The 17,870-nt window shown below is 42.6% G+C and overlaps 1 protein-coding gene across 6 annotated transcripts; it reads right to left on the bottom strand.

Moving 5' to 3' along the window:
* Positions 1–568: 568 nt before the first annotated feature.
* On the bottom strand, positions 569–14,035 carry smpd4 (sphingomyelin phosphodiesterase 4). Of its 6 annotated transcripts, none has more exons than XM_023987591.1 (20): positions 13,930–14,035; positions 13,430–13,515; positions 13,170–13,256; positions 11,009–11,145; positions 8,248–8,323; positions 8,030–8,138; positions 7,845–7,897; positions 7,579–7,730; positions 6,682–6,814; positions 6,510–6,581; positions 4,990–5,121; positions 4,102–4,250; positions 3,899–3,989; positions 3,673–3,770; positions 3,358–3,521; positions 3,008–3,213; positions 1,980–2,210; positions 1,722–1,853; positions 1,505–1,633; positions 569–1,418 (listed from the first exon to the last, which is right to left on the bottom strand). In XM_023987591.1, exons 2-20 carry the CDS (start codon positions 13,466–13,468, stop codon positions 1,095–1,097), a joined length of 2,514 nt encoding a protein of 837 aa, XP_023843359.1. In that variant the 5' UTR covers positions 13,469–13,515; positions 13,930–14,035; the 3' UTR covers positions 569–1,094. The 6 variants fall into 6 exon arrangements, with proteins under 6 accessions (XP_023843359.1, XP_023843362.1, XP_023843360.1 ...); XM_023987594.1 differs by having other exon boundaries at positions 5,032–5,121; XM_023987592.1 differs by having other exon boundaries at positions 6,516–6,581.
* Between the last annotated feature and the right edge of the window lie 3,835 nt (positions 14,036–17,870).

The following is a 17,870-nucleotide window of genomic DNA, read 5'->3' as shown; positions in this document are numbered from 1 at the left end:
ATTTGTCGCTAGTCGCTTTTTATTTTATTGTCGCTAGAAGGGTCTGAATACTCACTAAATATAGCGACTAAGTCGTTAAGTTGGCAACAATGCGGGTATACATGGTGAGATGAGACTTGACTTGGACAGCGGTTGAAGTTCATAGACCGGGACAGGAAGTGGTTGTGGAAAGCAAGGCTTGTCAAAGCATATAACGCGGGACCAGTGGGGTAGATTTCGGACAGGTAGAAGACTGTTGCCAGACATTGTCTTATTTTAAGGTTAGGCATACGGTTAGCGGTGTGGTTAAGTTTAGGACATTGTCTTATAAGGTTAGGCATACGGTTAGCGGTGTGGTTAAGCTTAGGTTTAAAAATCACATTTTAAGAAGATACATTGTAGAAATAGGCGGGGTTTATGACTGACTGTTGTAACTTGACGACCGTTTAACTTGGCTAGCTAGCAAGTCCCACGTCAATAATCGTGCAGAACCCTTACCACAAACGTTCCCGAGCGCATGGATTGTTCACCGCCACAGTGTGCAAAGTTTAGAAACAATTGAACGAGATACGAAAGGTCAATACACAGATTACCCATGTGCACTTACGATTTATTTTTCCTTTCACCTGTCTTTAGTGGACAAGCACGCCTGCATACGTTGCCATGACAACCAGACTCTCAATCGGTGGCGGTAAATAAAATCTGCCATTCGAATGCAACATTGTATAACTACATTTCTGTCGTCTTTGCAAGCTGACACATTCATACAAAAATGATAAAGGCAAAGAATACCATCTTCAGTTAAATGATTATCATCAATTCAAAATACTAGTGCAAGAGTCATGTAACTATTTATTACACCTGTCAATCTTGTAGTTTGAGGATAATCACCACCATCCTTTCAATGTTCAATATCTTGTTAGAATATTAAATCATACAACTATCGTTCATATCTGTCAATCAGTAAAACTGCTTAAAAAAAAAAGATTTAGCAAACTTCATCTGAAAAGCAATGCACTTGTATTTATTTACAAGAATAAAAAGGGACTGAATATATCATAACAGATGGCCAAGCACAAAGGCAAGTGGCAAAAAAAAGCCTTTTCATTCCCCTGCTACTGGGACTTGAGTTTATCTCCAAACAGTGTTATGAAGAGTCCATAGAGAAAGCCGCCTGTAAGGATGAGCAGTGTGCTGGATATGGGGCCAAATGAGAACAGCACCCCAAACAGGTAGAGAAATAGAAGCATCAGCAGGGTTCTGTAGCTCGCCAGTGTGCGCAGACTTAGCCGCGGCCGTCGGTTCCTCTCCGCTGTTCGCCGTGTCTCTGGGCTCCTCTGCCTGCCGTCCGCTATGACCTCGGGGCTGGCCAGGTAGTGTCGTCCCAAACGGCCCAGGAAGTCCGGCCGCGAGCACAGAGCTTCCATGTGACCTCCGAACTGTGGAGGGGAGAACGGTTCTGATTACAGAATGCTTGGACTAAAACTATGATAACTCAGATTCTGTTAGGCTACATATCACATACCCTCTCATTCACCAGGGACGAGATCTTGAAAAACAGTCTGACCAGGACAGCATTCTCATAGCTCCTGATGGGCTGAAGCTCTGGGTCTCCTTGGTACTCAATCTCAAATCTACGTAGTCCATTGATGATCTGCAAAAACATCACACATATTTAACAATAATCCCTTTATGACATGGTTGGGGTTGTAGTTTTGCGTGAGTTGAATAAGTAGTCTGACCTGCATTCGGCCCAGGTCTGTGAGGATGAGTCCATTCTCACCCTGAACACAGTCTGGTAGCTGCCTGGAGTTCCCATCGTCCTGACCAGAGCCCAGGGTAGCCATCAGCTGAGAAAGCTGCCCTGCATTCAGCTGGAGACGACACACAATAGCATGACACATTTTCACCCAACATTAGTTGAATTAAGTTTGATTATTATCAATTGCAGCAGTTTAGCACATGCTAAAATCTTAAGGAAAACATCTGTGTAAACCTACCCGAAATATCTGACAGAGGTAGTCCAGTGACCTCTCCAGGAACTCGTGGGTCTTCTTGACACATTCCCCAGTGTCATCCACCTCTCCTCCATTGAAGGTGTAGTTGAGGTCGGGGGAGCCCATTCCAAACCAAGACATGAAGGAGTTATTGGCCGCCACTTCAGCTGAGTGATCTGATATCCTCTTGGCTGTCTGCCTCGCCTGGGCAATGATCTGAATGAGCTTCAGGACCTACATCAAAGAAGGATGACAACAGTGACCATGCTTATATGCAGCCTCAAAACATCAGACTAAAGGAGTAGTTGTTGATTGGTTCTAGTGGTGCTGTGTGGCTCAGTTGTTAGAGCATGGCGCTTGCAATGCCAGGGTTGCGGGTTCAACTCCTACGGGGGACCAGTATGAAAATGTATGCACTCACTACTCTAAGTCGCTTTGGATAAAAGCATCTAAATCAGGGTTTCCCAAACTCGGTCTTGGGGCCCCCTCTGGGTGCACGTTTAGTTTTTTGCCCTAGCACCACACAGCTGATTCAAATCATCAAAGCTTGGTGATGAGTTGGATATTTGATTCAGCTGTGTAGTGGTCGGGCAAAAACCAAAATGTTCACCCAGGGGGAGGCAGGACCGAGTTTGGACCCTGAGCTAAATGACAAATGTAAATCTAATACGAAGGGCAGGCCTGGGCGGTTGTGAGAAGCAAGGAGAACATAGTCTTCTCCAGAAAGTCGGCAACACAGTACAGTTCAGAGCAATCTAATCTTGCAGAGCGTAGCTAGTTCCTTTTACTCAACTGAGACTACAGTTAACTGATGATTGATAAAATGTGTGAACAGTCAGCCTAGCAAATTCAATAAAGTCCACACAGAATGTGCTTGTAGCAGGTGGTTAACACTAGCTAGCTCAGCATTAGCCTCATTAGCACTTTTCTCACAAAGTTGGGTTCAATTACAGAATTGGGAATTGGAATAACAAACTTGCAAATCTGGAATTGCAATGAAACTACCCCCAAGTATGGTTCCCTCCACTCACCGCGCCCCTCAGCTCTGTGCCGAACATCTGTTTGTACTGGCAGTCCTGGCCCTCCAGGCCGTACACGTGGCTCTTCACCCTGAACACCCTGTCTGTCACCACGGACTGCCGGGCAGACAGGAAGCTGCCACCGTGGCTTGGCGTGAGGAAGACCCGGTGCTGCCGATGGTGGAGGACGTGCTCCGGCTCCAGAAACAGCTGCTCTCCTGGGGAGGGACAGGGAGGGGACAGATAGGTGGTTTAGGGTAGGACAGGTTAGCGATAGCACAGTCTACTGTAGTTGGACATTACTATTAGTGCATCTGCATCACACAAGTATCATAAGATTAGGTGATTGTTTCTGTTCTTACCTTTCTGAATCATCTCTGATAGGTTTGGCTGAGCAAAGACTTTGGCCACCCTGAAGACCATTAGTGCATTTTTGACGTTGACCAGGTCTATGCGTACCACCCTGTTTAGAAAGCCCTGAAAGAGCTTTGTGTACATGAGCAGGTTCTCCTGAACAAACAAGCCCCTGGTCAGGAAGATGGATCAGAACATTTTTGGAATCAGTAAGACAAATATACCAATACTAAACCGTGCCTCTGAGTAAAACATTTCAAGGAAGCACTGCTAGCACACATTTATTTAGCCTGACCGATACTGTAATCCAACAGATAACTCACCATTTCTCAGGTACACCTTTGTTCTGGTCTGTCTGAGGATTGGTATTCTCTCCTGTGTACCTCCACGGCTGGATGTAGCTAAGCCACGTCTCCAACACCTAAACACAGAGACAGTGGGGGTATAGAGATGAGAGCACAAAAAAAGAAAAAAAACTGGACCCAATGAGAGAGTCGTGATTGACACCAGCCAAGCTGAGAAGGTTGAGGATGGAGTTGGAACACCTACCGCTCTGAAGGAGGCATCTAAAGGCCAGTGACCAAAGCAGTGCTGGAGGAACACATAGAGCTTCTGCTGGACAAAACGCTGCACCACCACCCTACAGAGACAGGGCCACAGTGAATTACAGACAAAACRAGATCGATTGTGATTTCCTGGAGAGACCGTGGACCCTGATGTCGGACTATTGGGGTGCTCACTGCTCAGCTCACCTCTTGAACTCTTCCAGGGGGCTGGCGTGGGAGTGGGCTGAGGGCGAGGAGCAGACCTGCTCAGGCTTCAGGCTGCAGGAAAAGGCATGGAGGTGCTTCACCAGGAGACGCACCACCAGAACGTGCTCCTCTGTCGGGGTGAAAGTCTCCTGAAACAGCAGCCAGTCATACAGAGATCCACAGGGGCAGCAGCCAATCACACAAAGCTCCTCGGATAACAATAACCAATCACACATTGGGCTTGGAACATTCCCCTAATCCTGGTTCCTCCCCTAGCCATTGTTACTGTTTCTCAAATTACCCTGCTGTTGAAAAAGCCTAGCTGAAAACAGAATTCAATCTGTGTCTAGCTCAGAAACAGGCACATATAGTACTTCAAATTGATATTCAGATCCATTATTCTTAGAATGATGAGGAAAGTAGACAATTTGATGATTAATTATTTAATTTATTTAGGGCAATTTGGTTATTTATATGTTTTGTATACTGTAGTAGTGTTTGCTCAATGGAAGAATGTGAGATGGGAAAGAAACAATGACACACATTAACTAAGGATAGTGTGCAACACAACAGACATCCACATGCTACATACAATGAAAACGTCACTCTCTTCAAATTCAAAACATGCTTTGAAGGCACATTCTCCTTTCAAGGATACTTCTCTATGGGCCAGATTCTACTGTGAGATGTTTGACGTTATGTGAATTCCGTGCCGTCAAAATGGAGTCCATCCAAGGATAGGTCTTTGACTGGTTGCGTCAAGCAGGCAGTTGGTTTTACAGAATGCACTGTAACGGCATTCAAATGTTGGTTTTTTGTTGGAGAGAAGTACCCTTGACCTCCCCACCTTAACCTTAATGCTACTCTGTCATCAGGGCCTAGGTTTACCTCCAGCAGGCCCGGTGGGAGTGGATGAAAAGGTAAAAGTACTTGGTACGTGTCGAGGGTCCCAGAGCCAGGAGGGGTCAGGGGTTGGCACGGCATGCTGGACATACTGAGGCGATAGTGCAGCAGCGCCAGCTGTACGACCCGTCACAACCAGGGGAGGAAGAGGAGGAGGGAAACGACAARAACACAGTTGGGAAAGGAGGAGAGAGGGGGAGAAGGGAAGGAGGTGAACATGAGAATAGAAAGGAGAAAAAAAGGATATAGTGCATCCACAAAGGAAAAGGAGTGAACACCAAATATGGGAGAAAACAAGAAACAAAACAAACAAAAAGATATTGGCCACAGGAACACAATGCTATGACAGCTAGGGTGATGCAGTAGCCTTTTCCACACCCAAGACAGGAGAGATTAAACGGTTAATATCCTCATCAATGAGGCACAGAAGACACAACACATGGTTAATAACAGGGTTTGTTATTTTAGGTAGAAGAACAGTCCACAGGTAAAATGATTGTTTCTGTCCAATGGCCATGACAGGTCGGGTTTTAGGGGGGAAGAGGGGGTACTGCATCTCTTACACTATGGAGGACCACATACTTAACTTTAACTATGCAATTTAACAGACTGGGAATGTACTAGGTTACAGCAGGGATGGGAAGGGTATGGCCTGTACACCATTGGGGATTTGACAGGTGTATGGATCATGACAAAGGGTGGTGGCTAAATGATACATGAACAGAAGTAGAGATGGCAACCAGCCTAGCAGCCCAACAGCCAAATAAACAACAGAGAAGGGCACTGAAACAGTTAATGGTGCCACACACACACACACACACACGGCACACGCAGGTCATGCGGGAAGCTAAAGCACTACTACCAGATACACATGCCAAATCGGTGCAGCACATTTGCTCTGCAGTTGCCCATAAGCCAATAATTCAGCAACGAAGGAAAGAAAATCTAAAAATAAGCCTGCCTTTCAAATAAAATTACAAATGCCTGTGCCCTATTTTGATTGGTTTAACAGTGAACTTTGATCATTTTGATAGCATTCATGTTTCCTAATCTGCAAATAGGGAGACTATAGATCAGTACAAACCAAAGCCAGACCTCCCTCTGCCTGATTTTCCAGTTACCCTCAAAGAAGCATAAGAAACAGCAACTAATATACAGTATACCCATCTATGCAGTGCAAAGGAGGTGTATATAAACTACATTTTTATAGCCCAGGTGTGGAGTGCAAGTCTTATAGAAACACTCCCCTCTAGTTGAAAAGAGGACAATGTGACCCGTTTTGTGTCCCAGTCCCAGCCAGGGGACAGGTTGATTTGACGCTGATCACCATGTGGGGTCCATGTCTGTGGCTTGGAGGAAGGTCTAGCATGGCACTCGAGTGGGACGAGCCCTGCCGTTGTTCAAGTGAGGGGGGGGGGGTCATCAGCCAGTCAGCCGTGCGTTGCTGCAGTGCAGGGGTGAGGGGGGAGCTTGGTGGTGGGAGGGTCCATGTGACATGCTCTTACCTTCACCTGGGGGGACTGCAGCTTCTGGTACATCTCCAGGGAGTAGTGATGCAGCCAGATCTCCACAAACACCTGGGGGTAACACACGTCTTATTCCCGATTCCCTAAACACCTGACTGACATCATTCAGACTAAATCCATTCATGACTGACAAAGGATGAAGGAGCCTCACCTGTAGTAATGCTTCTGACCTCCAGATCTCCTGGGCTGCAGGGTCAGCAGTGACTGAGGGCTGATGGGATATATGGCGCTTGAGGAGGCTGGTGCTATGGATGCCATACCCTGCAAAAGGCACGCTGGGAGCCCTGGGCGCCAAAGACATGACCGTGAGCTCTGAGTTGTAGCATGAGGAAGGAAGGAGAAACTAAGAGCCAAAGGTAAAAGTGTGTGCTCTTATTGGACAAGTTCAGGTAGCATCTTTTCTCACCCTACTGATCACAACCCTTTCACATTCACAGAAACCAGTGGTGTAAAGTACTGAAGTAAAAAATACTTTAAAGTACAACTTAAGTCATTTTTGGGGTATCTGCACTTGACTTGACTATTTATATATATTTTTTACAACTTTTACTTTTATTCCACTACAATTCTAATGTACTTTTTACTAGCATACATTTTCCCTGACACCAAAAAGTACGCTTCACTTCTAATGTTAAGGCAGGACAGAATTATGGTCCAATACACGCACCTATCAATACAACAACTTGTCATCTCTACTGCTTCAGATCTGGCGGACTCACTAAACACAATGTGTTTGTAAATTATGCCTGAGTGTTGAAGTGTGCCCGTCTGTCCGTAAATAAAAAAAACTGTGCCATCTGGTTTGTATAGCTTTTACTTTTTCTCAGGTATGCCTATTGAGTACTTTTTCCACCACTGTACTTAAGTACATTTCAAACCAGATACTGCTTGAGTAAAAGTCTAAGAGTATTTTCCTGGGTGACTTTTACTTGAGTAATTTTCTATTAAAAAGGTATATTTACTTTTACTCAAGTATGACCATTGAGTACTTTTTACACCACTGACAGAAACATTTATTTTGATAAGACCTATCCCCACTGTAGAGTACCTGGGAGCAGGTGGAGACACAGAGCCTCTATTGTCGGCGAATGGAGAGGGAGGAACGCTGCCCTCTGTAGGGAGGAAGTACTTGAGGTAGGTGTCCACAAGCACAAAGTACGCATTGTCCAAGCTGCTCACATGCTGGCCCAGAGGGTAGTTCTGAGAAAATCACATCAAAACTATCATGTTAGGTCAAATAAGTCTGATTATCATGGAAGTTATCCCAAACTATCAAAACATTTATTGTTGTAATGACAGTTGAGTAGGGTTTACCTTTGGTGTGATAAGACTGGAAGCAAATATGAACATGTAATATTCAAATGGATCTGCAGATGGTTTAAGGACATACCACCAGACTACAAAACAAATGTATATAATGTAAGCAAACATTGTCATTGTCCACATTGTATGTTTGTGAGAAGGCGAGGACTGAGTGTGAGTTTGAGCATCAAGGATACTGAGCGCCAGGCTGAGTGTCTGGAGACCAGACAGAGGAAACTGCAGCTTGTTGTGAAAAAGTGGACAATCTGGGAGGACACCTTCCTGTATGGATGCCTTTACAGGACCCTGCAAGAGGAAAATAACATCCAAGCTTTATACCAATCACTGTTGTGGATGACCTTGCCATGTTTCAAATTGAGAAAAAAAAACATGTTTAAAAAGGGATGAGACTTACAGGGAGAAAGCTGACAGGTATTTCATACTTGTACTCCTCTGCTTGAAGCTTGTACACAAGCTTCATCATTGGCCCACTGAAAAGCATATACAATCATAATTAAGTCAGTATACAGTACATTACTATTTTTCGAAAAATGCTTTTTATGAAGTCATTTAGGCTGGGGCGGCAGGTAGCCTAGCGGTTAGAGCGTTGGGCCAGTAACCGAAAGGTTGCTGGATCGAATCCCCGAGCGGACAAGGTAAAGATCTGTCGTTCTGCCCCTGAACAAGGCAGTTAACCCACTGTTCCCCGGTAGGCCGTCATTGTAAATAAGAATTTGTTCTTAACTGACTTGCCTTGTTAAATAAAAGTTCAATAAAAAAAATTTTTTTTTTTTTTTTAAATGTAATGTTCCTGAGGGGAAAATCGTCATAGACACACAGTACTGGTACAAAATAGACGCTGTACATTGTCATACACGTCTTGTACAGCCACATACAGTGCATTCGGAAAGTATTCAGACCCCTTGACCTTTTCCACATTTTGTTATGTTACAGCCTTATTCTAAAATGGATCAAATTCATTTCCCCCCCTCTTCAAATCTACACACAATACCTCATAATGACGAAGTGAAAACAGGTGTAGATTTTTTTTTGCAAATTACAAATAAAAAAACAAAAATACCTTATTTACATAAGTATTCAGACCCTTTGCTATAAGACTCGAAATTGAGCTCAGGTGCATCCTGTTTCCATTGATCATCCTTGAGATGCTTCTACAACTTGATTGGAGTCCACCAGCGGTAAATTTAATTGATTGGACATGATTTGGAAAGGCACACACACCTATCTAGATAACAGTGCATGTCAGAGCAAAAAACATGCAGTGAGGTCGAAGGAATTCTCCATAGAGCTCCAAGACAGGATTGTGTCGTGGCACAGATCTGGGAAAGGGTAAAATTCTGCAGTATTGAAGGTCCCCAAGAACTCAGTGGTCTCCATTCCTAAATGGAAGAAGTTTGGAACCACCAAGACTCTTCCTAGAGCTGGCAGCCAGGCTAAATTGAGCAATCTAGGGAGAAGGGACTTGGTCAGGGAGGTCACCAAAAACTTGATGGTCACTCTTATCAGAGTTCTTCTGTGGAGATGGGAGAACCTTCCAGAAGGACAACCATCTCTGCAGCACTCCACCAATCAGGCCTGTATGGTAGAGTGGCCAGACGGAAGCCACTCCTCAGTAAAAGGCACATGACAGCCCGCATGGAGTTTGCTAAAAGACACTTAAAGGCCTCTCAGACCATGAGAAACAAGATTCTCTGGTCTGATGAAACCAAGATTGAACTCTTTGGCCTGAATGCCAAGCAGCATGTCTGACCTGGCACCATCCCTAAGGTGAAGCAGGGTGGTGGCAACATCATGCTGTGAGGATGTTTGTCAGCAGCAGGGACTGGAAGACTAGTCAGGATCGAGGGAAAGAGGAACGGAGCAAAGTACAGATAGACCCATGATGAAAACCTGCTCCAAAGCGCTCAGGACCTCAGACTGGGGCGAAGGTTCTCCTTCCAACAGGACAACGACCCTAAGCACACAGCCAAGACAACACAGGAGTGGCTTCGGGACAAGTCTCGAGTGGACCAGCCAGAGCTCAGACTTCAACCCGATCGAACATCTCTGAAGAGACCTGAAAATAGCTGTGCAGCAACGCTTTCCATCCAACCTGACAGAGCTTGAGAGGATCTGCATAGAAGAATGGCAGAAACTCACCAAATACAGGTGTGCCAAGCTTGTAGTGTCATACCCAAGAACACTCAAGGCTGTAATCGCTTCCAAAGGTGCTTCAACAAAGTACTGAGTAAAGGGTCTGAATACTTATGTAAATGTAATATTTACATTTTTTTATTTTAAATACATTTGCAAAATGTCTAAACCTGTTTTTGCTTTGTCTTTATGGTGTTATTGTGTGTAGATTGATGAGGGGGAAAAGTATTTAATCAATTTTAGAATAAGGCTGTAACGTAACAAAATGTGGAAAAAGCGGCTTATGGTGGATGCGGCTTGGTAGAGTAATGAACATTCAATTCTCTGGTAACGGCTCTGGTAGACATTCCTGCAATCAGCAAGCAAATTTGCACGCTCCCTCAAAACTTGAGACATCTGTGGCGTTGTGTGACAAAACTGCACATTTTAGAGTGGCCTTTTATTGTCCCCAGCACAAGGTGCACCTCTGTAATGATCATGCTGTTTAATCAGCTTCTTGATATGCCACACCTGTTAGGTGGAGGGATTACCTTGGCAAAGGAAAAATGCTCACTAACAGGGATGTAAACAAATTTGTGCACAACATTTTAGAGAAATAAGCTGTGTGTATGAAACATTTCTGGGATCTTTTATTTCAGCTCATGAAACATGGAACAAAATATGAGAAAAATAAGATTTTTGTGCATATTCAAGGGGTCTGAATACTTTCCGAATGCACTGTAATACATACTGTGTGTCACAGTGAAGTGACACACACACCAAAGTAATATTAACACCCTAAGTGTTTGTAAAGTCGGTTTAATAATACGTTCTTTAGATATTTTGTCTCACATTATCCCCATTTTAATGACCAACCGTCTTGCCCACTGGCATTGTAAGTTGAAATATACATATATATTCGTAACTTCTGGCTTCCCACGGACTGTTTTTGTGCAACCGAATACAATAGGGAGCAACGCTGTAGTGTAAATACACCCGCATTGAAAATAGCAGCTAACACCAAAGGAGCTTGTGAGGCCTACCTAGGATCGAGAAAGTCCATGACGATGTTGTACTCATTGCTGCGTGCCTGCAGGAATTGCAGGTTCCAGCCCACGATGACCCCATCCAGACTGCCAAAAACACTCTCTACAAGCCAGGGGAAGATCAGGTGCAGCTCCTGAAGAGAGAACGATATTAATGCTGTCAGTCACAAGCTTACCTCCATTATCCCTGCTTTAGTCTCCCTCCACAACAATGTCATCAGATCATGGAGAGGAAACTTCCAGTGGAAGACAAGAGGATGAATGAGATTGGATAACATGGTTGAGTTGAACCGGTTTGGATAGGGATGTTCAATGCTCTTTCTGACCTATTGCCAGATAGGTGCTCTTCCTCTGTAACGCGCACACGCAGAGTGAGGCATCTGCAGTGTAGCAGCTGTTCCTGAGACACTGATTTCCAGGCACTGTGTCACCCTACCCTGATATCCCCTCTGATCCCACCATACCACACAGTAACAGCTGCCTAGACACATTCCACATTGGCATGAAAGCCTGGAGAATCCAACTTATGGGTCTGCCCCAACCCTTTCAAAAGATAACATAAAACCCTAGTAAGCGTTCTATATAAATCATACACCTCCAAGCAACTAAGAATGACAGGGTAGGCAACAACATAGCTGCCACACTGATCTTCAACATGGAGGCCCCTCAGGAGTGTGTGCTTAGTCCCCTCCTGTACTCCCTGTTCACCCACGACTGCGTGGCCAAGCACGACTCCTACACAACCATTAAGTTCGCTAATGACAACATTGGTAGGCCGATCACAACAACGATGAGACAGCCTATAGGGAGGAGGTCAGAGACCTGGCAGTGTGGTGCCAGGACAACAACCTCTCCCTCAACGTCAGCCAGACAAAGAAGCTGATCGTGGACTACAGAAAAAGGAGGGCCGAACACGCTGCCATTTACATCGACGCGGCTGTAGTGGAGCGGGTCGAGAGTTTCAAGATCCTTGGTGTCCACATCACCAAAAAAGGATCATGGTCCAAACACACCAAGACAGTCGTGAAGAGGGCCCGACAACACCTATTCCTCCTTAGGAGACTGAAAATATTTGGCACGGGTCCCCAGATCCTCAAAAAGTTCTAAAGCTGCACCATTGAGAGCATCCTGACCGGTTGCATCACTGCCTGGTATGATAACTGCTCGTTATTAGACCGAGCAGTTTCCATAGGGTAGTGTGTACGGGCCAGTTCATCACTGGGGCCAAGCTTCCTGCCATCCAGGAACTATGTACTAGGCTGTGTCAGAGGAAGGCCCAAAATGTTTTCAAAGACTTCAGTTACCCAAGTCATTGTGGAATAATAGTTAAGACATCAAAACTATGAAATAACACATATGGAATCATATAGTAACCAAAAAAAAAATAGTGTTAAACAAATCAAAATATATTATATTTGAGATTCTTCAAAGTAGGCACCCTTTGCCTTGATGACAGCTTCAAATCAAATTTTATTTGTCACATACACATGTTTAGCAGATGTTAATGCGAGTGTAGCGAAATGCATGTGCTTTTAGTTCCAACCATGCAGTAATATCTAACAAGTAATCTAACCTAACAATGCTCACTCTTGGCATTCTCCCAACCAGCTTCATGAGGTAGTCACCTGGAATGCATTTAAATGAACAGGTGTGCCTTCTTAAAAGTTAATTTGTGGAATTTATTTCCTTTTTAATTCGTTTGAGCCAATCAGTTGTGTTGTGACAAGATAGGGGTGGTATACAGAAGATAGCCTTATTTGGTAAAAGACCCAAGTCCATATTATGGCAAGAACAGCTCAAATAAGCAAAGAGAAACAACAGACCATCATTACTTGAAGACAAGGTCAGTCAACCCCCTGTATACGGCCTCGTTATTGTTATTTTATTGTATTACTTTTTACTTTTGTTTATTTAGTAAATAATTTCTTAACTAATTATTGAACTGCTTTGTTGGTTAAGGGCTTATAAGTAAGCATTTCACGGTAAGGTCTACACCCGTTGTTTTCGGCGCATGTGACAAATACAATTTGWTTCGATTTTTTATCCAGACTTGACAACTTGCTTCAAATTTTAGATAGTTTGGACCTAAGCACGCACAATTCAATCTCTAACAACTCATGCAAGACAGACAACACTGGTCTATACAAGCAAACTGCACCTTTGCAGGGTAGTCATCAATGACCTTCACCAGCTCCTGGCACCGCTGGAGAAAAGGTTTGGTGGTCGAGTCAACTTTCAGATTGGCCTGTAACGAGAAGAGAACATCATAAGAGTTGACAACAGTTACTGCTGTAACAGTGTTAGATAACTGACGTTCTGTGACATTGACTTTGGCTCATGAGAACTTCAGGCAGGCAACATATATTTCACATGTAACTAGCTCATGATGAGCAATACAATATAGGAGTTACCACTAACCAGAAGAAAACTGGGCTGTTGCAAGGCTGGGGCAGCCATATAAGATTCTATTCGAGACGGGTCACGATTCAAAATCTACTTGACACCTGGGGAGAACACAAAGCAGAAAGGGTTGAGAGGGGCTTTGTTGACATTTCTTTCTGTCAAGCAAACTAGCTAGCAGTAGCACCATTMCTAGCTAGATAACTAACGTTAGCTATGAGTACAGAGATGGATACAAAATGTTTAAACATTGGAAGCAAGATAGCTAGCTAGACGATACATTTAGACGTGGCTGAAACCATGGCTTGGCTAGCTAACTAACGTTAGCTAATATCAGCCGGCTAGCACTAACGTCTGCTAGCTAGCTTTCTGTACAACTAAGCTAACCCATCTATAACAGTGTGGCACTGGCAGGCAGCAGCTAACGGTACGGGCTGACCAAGCAATTTGTTTTTCAAAATAGTCTCGTCTCATTATAGAAAAAACTGCAACATGCACTTGGTTAAAATGTGTCTTACCTCCCTCGACTACAAATTTTCAGACTTTCAAGTTCCAATCTACCGCGTTTCCATTAGACACAGCAAATTGAAGCGAAAATGATGTCATTTCCCTAAAAGGATATGGCACCCGACCGCCGCTTTCTTGTGAACACAGCGCACCCATGTGGATAGTACTTTAGGGAAGGAAGAGTCAGGTAGGCTAATCTAGGTAGATGGCAGTGTTGCAACAAAACAAAAAAATGTAGTAAACCAAGGTTCATAGCTGGCTCATAGACCACGTGGAATTGTGATAAAGCAATATTACTAACTGTTAAATATTGTTACATTTACCAGTGTATCAACAATGAATCAATAAGGTTAATCAATCATCATGGATAGTATATGCATGCAAATGTATTGATAAGGAATTAAACTAATCTAAATGAAGATAAGTGCAACGTATGCTTTTTGCAAATGTATAGGATAAGGAATTCAACTAATCTAAATCAAGATAAGTGCAAAGTATGCTTTTTGCAATGCAAAGATAAGTGTGCTTGTGTAGCCTAGTATGTGGCATAACTATTTGGTTTGTGTGTATTTGTGTTTTAATTTCACAGTGACATGCCCCTGTGTTATTGAGTATCAACTCCCAGGGGGCCAGCCCTACTCCATACAAAGCATATTACATCCTGTTTTGATTTAAGTGCACTCACCCCTCACAAATACCCTTGGAGTTCCCTGTTCTGCCTGGCAATTAGGCAGTATGTCAAAATGATTAATCAATGGCTGATGAATAATTCTAATTTCATCACTTTAAAGCAGAGCTTTATTGCAGGTGCATCCCTGTCCAGGCACTCAATAATCTCCTGTCTTTCTCTGTGGAGGCCAATGTGGGTTTATCTGATATGATAATACCTCTGATGTTCAAACACTAAAAACCTCATGAGTTCGCCAAGATCGCTGATGTTAAACTTTTTTTTCTCTCTGTAATGCCACTTGACAAGCGTTTCATTCAATCATTATGAAACGGACTAGTGTTCTTCTGGTATTAGCAGGTTACCTAGTGGTTAGAGCGTAGGCCAGTAGGCCAGTAAAAGAAAGGTTGCTGGATTGAATCCACAAGCTGACATGGTACAAATCTGTCATTCTGCCCCTTGAACAAGGCAGTTAACCCACTGTTCCTCAGTAGGCTGTCATTGTAAATAAGAATTTGTTCTTAACTGTCTTGCTTAGTTAAACAAAGGTTACAAAGGCAGTGGTGTAAAAAAAACTTTAAAGTACTACTTAAGTCGTTTTTGGGGGTATCGGTACTTTACTCTACTATTTATATTTTGAACAACTTTTACTTCACTACATTCCTAAAGAAAATAATGTACTTTTTACTCCATACATTTTCCCTGACACCCAAAAGTAATTACATTTTGAATGCTTAGCAGTACAGAAAAATGGTCTAATTCATGCACTTATCAAGAGAACATCCCGGGTCAACACTCCTGCCTCTGATCTGGCGGACTCACTAAACACACATGCTTTGTTTATACATTATGTCTGAGTGTTGGAGTGTGCCCCTGGCTAACCGTAAATAAAAACAACACAAGGAAATGGTGCAGTCTGATTTGCTTAATATAAGGAATTAGAAATGATTCCTACTTTTACTTTTGATACTTAAGTATATTTGAGCAATTACATTTACTTTTGATGCTTAAGTATATTTAAAACAGGACGGCGCACAATTGGCTCAGCGTTGTCTGCGTTAAGGTAGGGTTTGTCCATGCTTTAAAGTAGGCCTTCATTGTAAATAAGAATTTTAAAAATGTAATTTCAATCAAACCAAATACAAACCAAAGTAGTATTTTACTGGATAACTTTCACTTTACTTGAGTCATTTTCTATTTGTAATTTTACTCAAGTATGATTACTGGTGCTTTAGAGTATGGTAGAGGAGATAAGTAATAGGAGGGAATGTAAAAACACAGTTTTAATGGATATCATCATCATCCCTAGACCTCTTTACACTACACTACTTAGAAGACACAAACTAGGTCCAGGAACGATACTTGTGTAGTGTAAAGAGAGGATCAAGATTCAAATCTCTCTTTTTAAGAGATCTGCACTGCATATCCCCCTTTGAGTGGGTACAGTGTAAAGACTATAGCTGTTCGAATACCCATACTAACATACTGTATATTACATACTTAATGAGTATATACTACATACTATATAATATTAGTTCATTTTACTATACTGTAAACGAACAGTATCCTTTCAGTTGAGCATACTAACTCTTCACAGGTCTTCCCGGAAGTTGATGCTGTTGCCATGCAACATCTTGCTACCGAGGTAAAGACAGTTTCAGGTTGGATATTGAAGGATATTCGCCTGTAGTTTTCCTTACATCCACCAACAGCAGTTAGGGACCGTTAACATAGTGACAAATCAAATTGTTCAAATTTCAATAGCTCTTTACTTTCAAAACTGGTTGTTGCTAACCAGATAGCATAGACACACATTGCATACACTTTTTGTTTGTCCATTTACATCTCACACTATTTGTAATTATTTATTTACATTTTTGAATTTCAATAGCTCATTGGTCATATGACCTACTGACTTCAAATGAGGTTCAGAATGTCCACTGACTACACTTCTATATTGCACACCCTTTAGTTTGTCCATTTTCATCTCACATGATTTTACATGAATTTTTCCAAATAAAAAATGTCAATAGCTCCTTGGTCATGTGACCTACTGACTTCAAACAAGGTTCAGAATGTCCACTCCGTGGGCCTACACATTGCACACCCTTTAGTTTGTCCATTTTCATCTCACAAGATTTTACTTGATGTTTTCCAAATTTTAATGTCAGTGGACATTCTGAACCTTGTTTGAAGTCAGTAGGTCACATGACCAAGGAGCTATTTAAATTTGAAAGTTAGAAAAATTCATGTAAAAACGTGTGAGATGAAAATGAACAAACTAAAAGGTGTGCAATGTGTAGGCCCACTGAGTGGACATTCTGAACCTCGTTTGAAGTCAGTAGGCCACATGACCAAGGAGCTATTGAAATTCAAATGTAAAACAAGTTTGTACTAATTCAACTAGGAATACAAAAAAGTTTGTACTAATTCAACTAGGAATACAAAATTCTGCTCATATTTCCACGTTTATTAGCTTTTGAAAGCGAATTAATGTCCAAATCGTGAAAATAAGACCTGTGCAATGTTGTGCGCAATTTTTCCAACATCATGACACTTATTTGGAGTCTGTGGCTCAAGTGGTTTGAAAGCGCAAATATCCAACTTCAAACTGGCTTTACCTCGGTCATCTTGCTAGCTAGTTAGCATAACACATTACTACTTAGACATTTTACGACTTTGAGTGTGTTCTTAAATTCAATATGGAGTACCAGGGTGCGCTCGTAAATTCACAACGTTGTCAGATTGTCCGTTTGTAAATTCAGAGCGCACACTGGATGCTCGGTGACCACTCTGACCATTTTACTCGACCTAGCAGAGCTGGTTAGGCAGTTTTCATGTTATCCAGAGCGTTGGTGAAAACAATTGAATGACTATTTTTTTTGCCGAGACGTTAGCTGACACGGCCATATTCAACCCGTGTTGAGCACTCGTAAAATTCATTATTATGCGCTCCGGTACACTCGGACAAAAGTGCTCTGAAATCAGAGTAGATAGCAAGAGCGAATTTCTGAAAGCACCCGAATGTCCACTGAGAATGCAAAACGACTATACCATTTAGCTAAGCTAAGAATGACGAATAATCAAGTCATTAAACGTTGGGTAGTTASATAGCCTATAGTTATTATACCAGCAAGTTTTATGTATAAGTAGCCAACTAACTTTAGGTAGCTAAAGCCAATTACTTTATTGCATTGCTTAACATTTGWCATAGTTAATTAAAGCAATGAATTTGTATCCGCTCTAGTACTTCGGCTGCATATTTTCCGGCGTTTTCTTCAAATC

This window comes from Salvelinus sp. IW2-2015, linkage group LG5 (genome assembly GCF_002910315.2).
Source record: "Salvelinus sp. IW2-2015 linkage group LG5, ASM291031v2, whole genome shotgun sequence".
In the NCBI taxonomy this organism is placed as follows: Eukaryota; Metazoa; Chordata; class Actinopteri; order Salmoniformes; family Salmonidae; genus Salvelinus; species Salvelinus sp. IW2-2015.
The sequence above is the reverse complement of the archived record's forward strand: the minus strand, read 5'-3'. Positions and strand labels throughout refer to the sequence as shown.

What these genes read in the sequence shown, in the direction of transcription:
- smpd4 (XM_023987591.1), bottom strand. Translation starts at nt 13,468, where the DNA reads ATGGCTGCCCCAGCCTTGCAACAGCCCAGTTTTCTTCTG. An exon ending in TACCTGTCAGCTTTCTCCCT is followed by an intron (nt 8,139 to 8,247) that starts GTAAGTCTCATC and finishes TTCCTCTTGCAG; the next exon opens with GGTCCTGTAAAGGCATCCAT. An exon ending in TCCCACCGGGCCTGCTGGAG is followed by an intron (nt 4,251 to 4,989) that starts GTAAACCTAGGC and finishes CTGCTGTTTCAG; the next exon opens with GAGACTTTCACCCCGACAGA.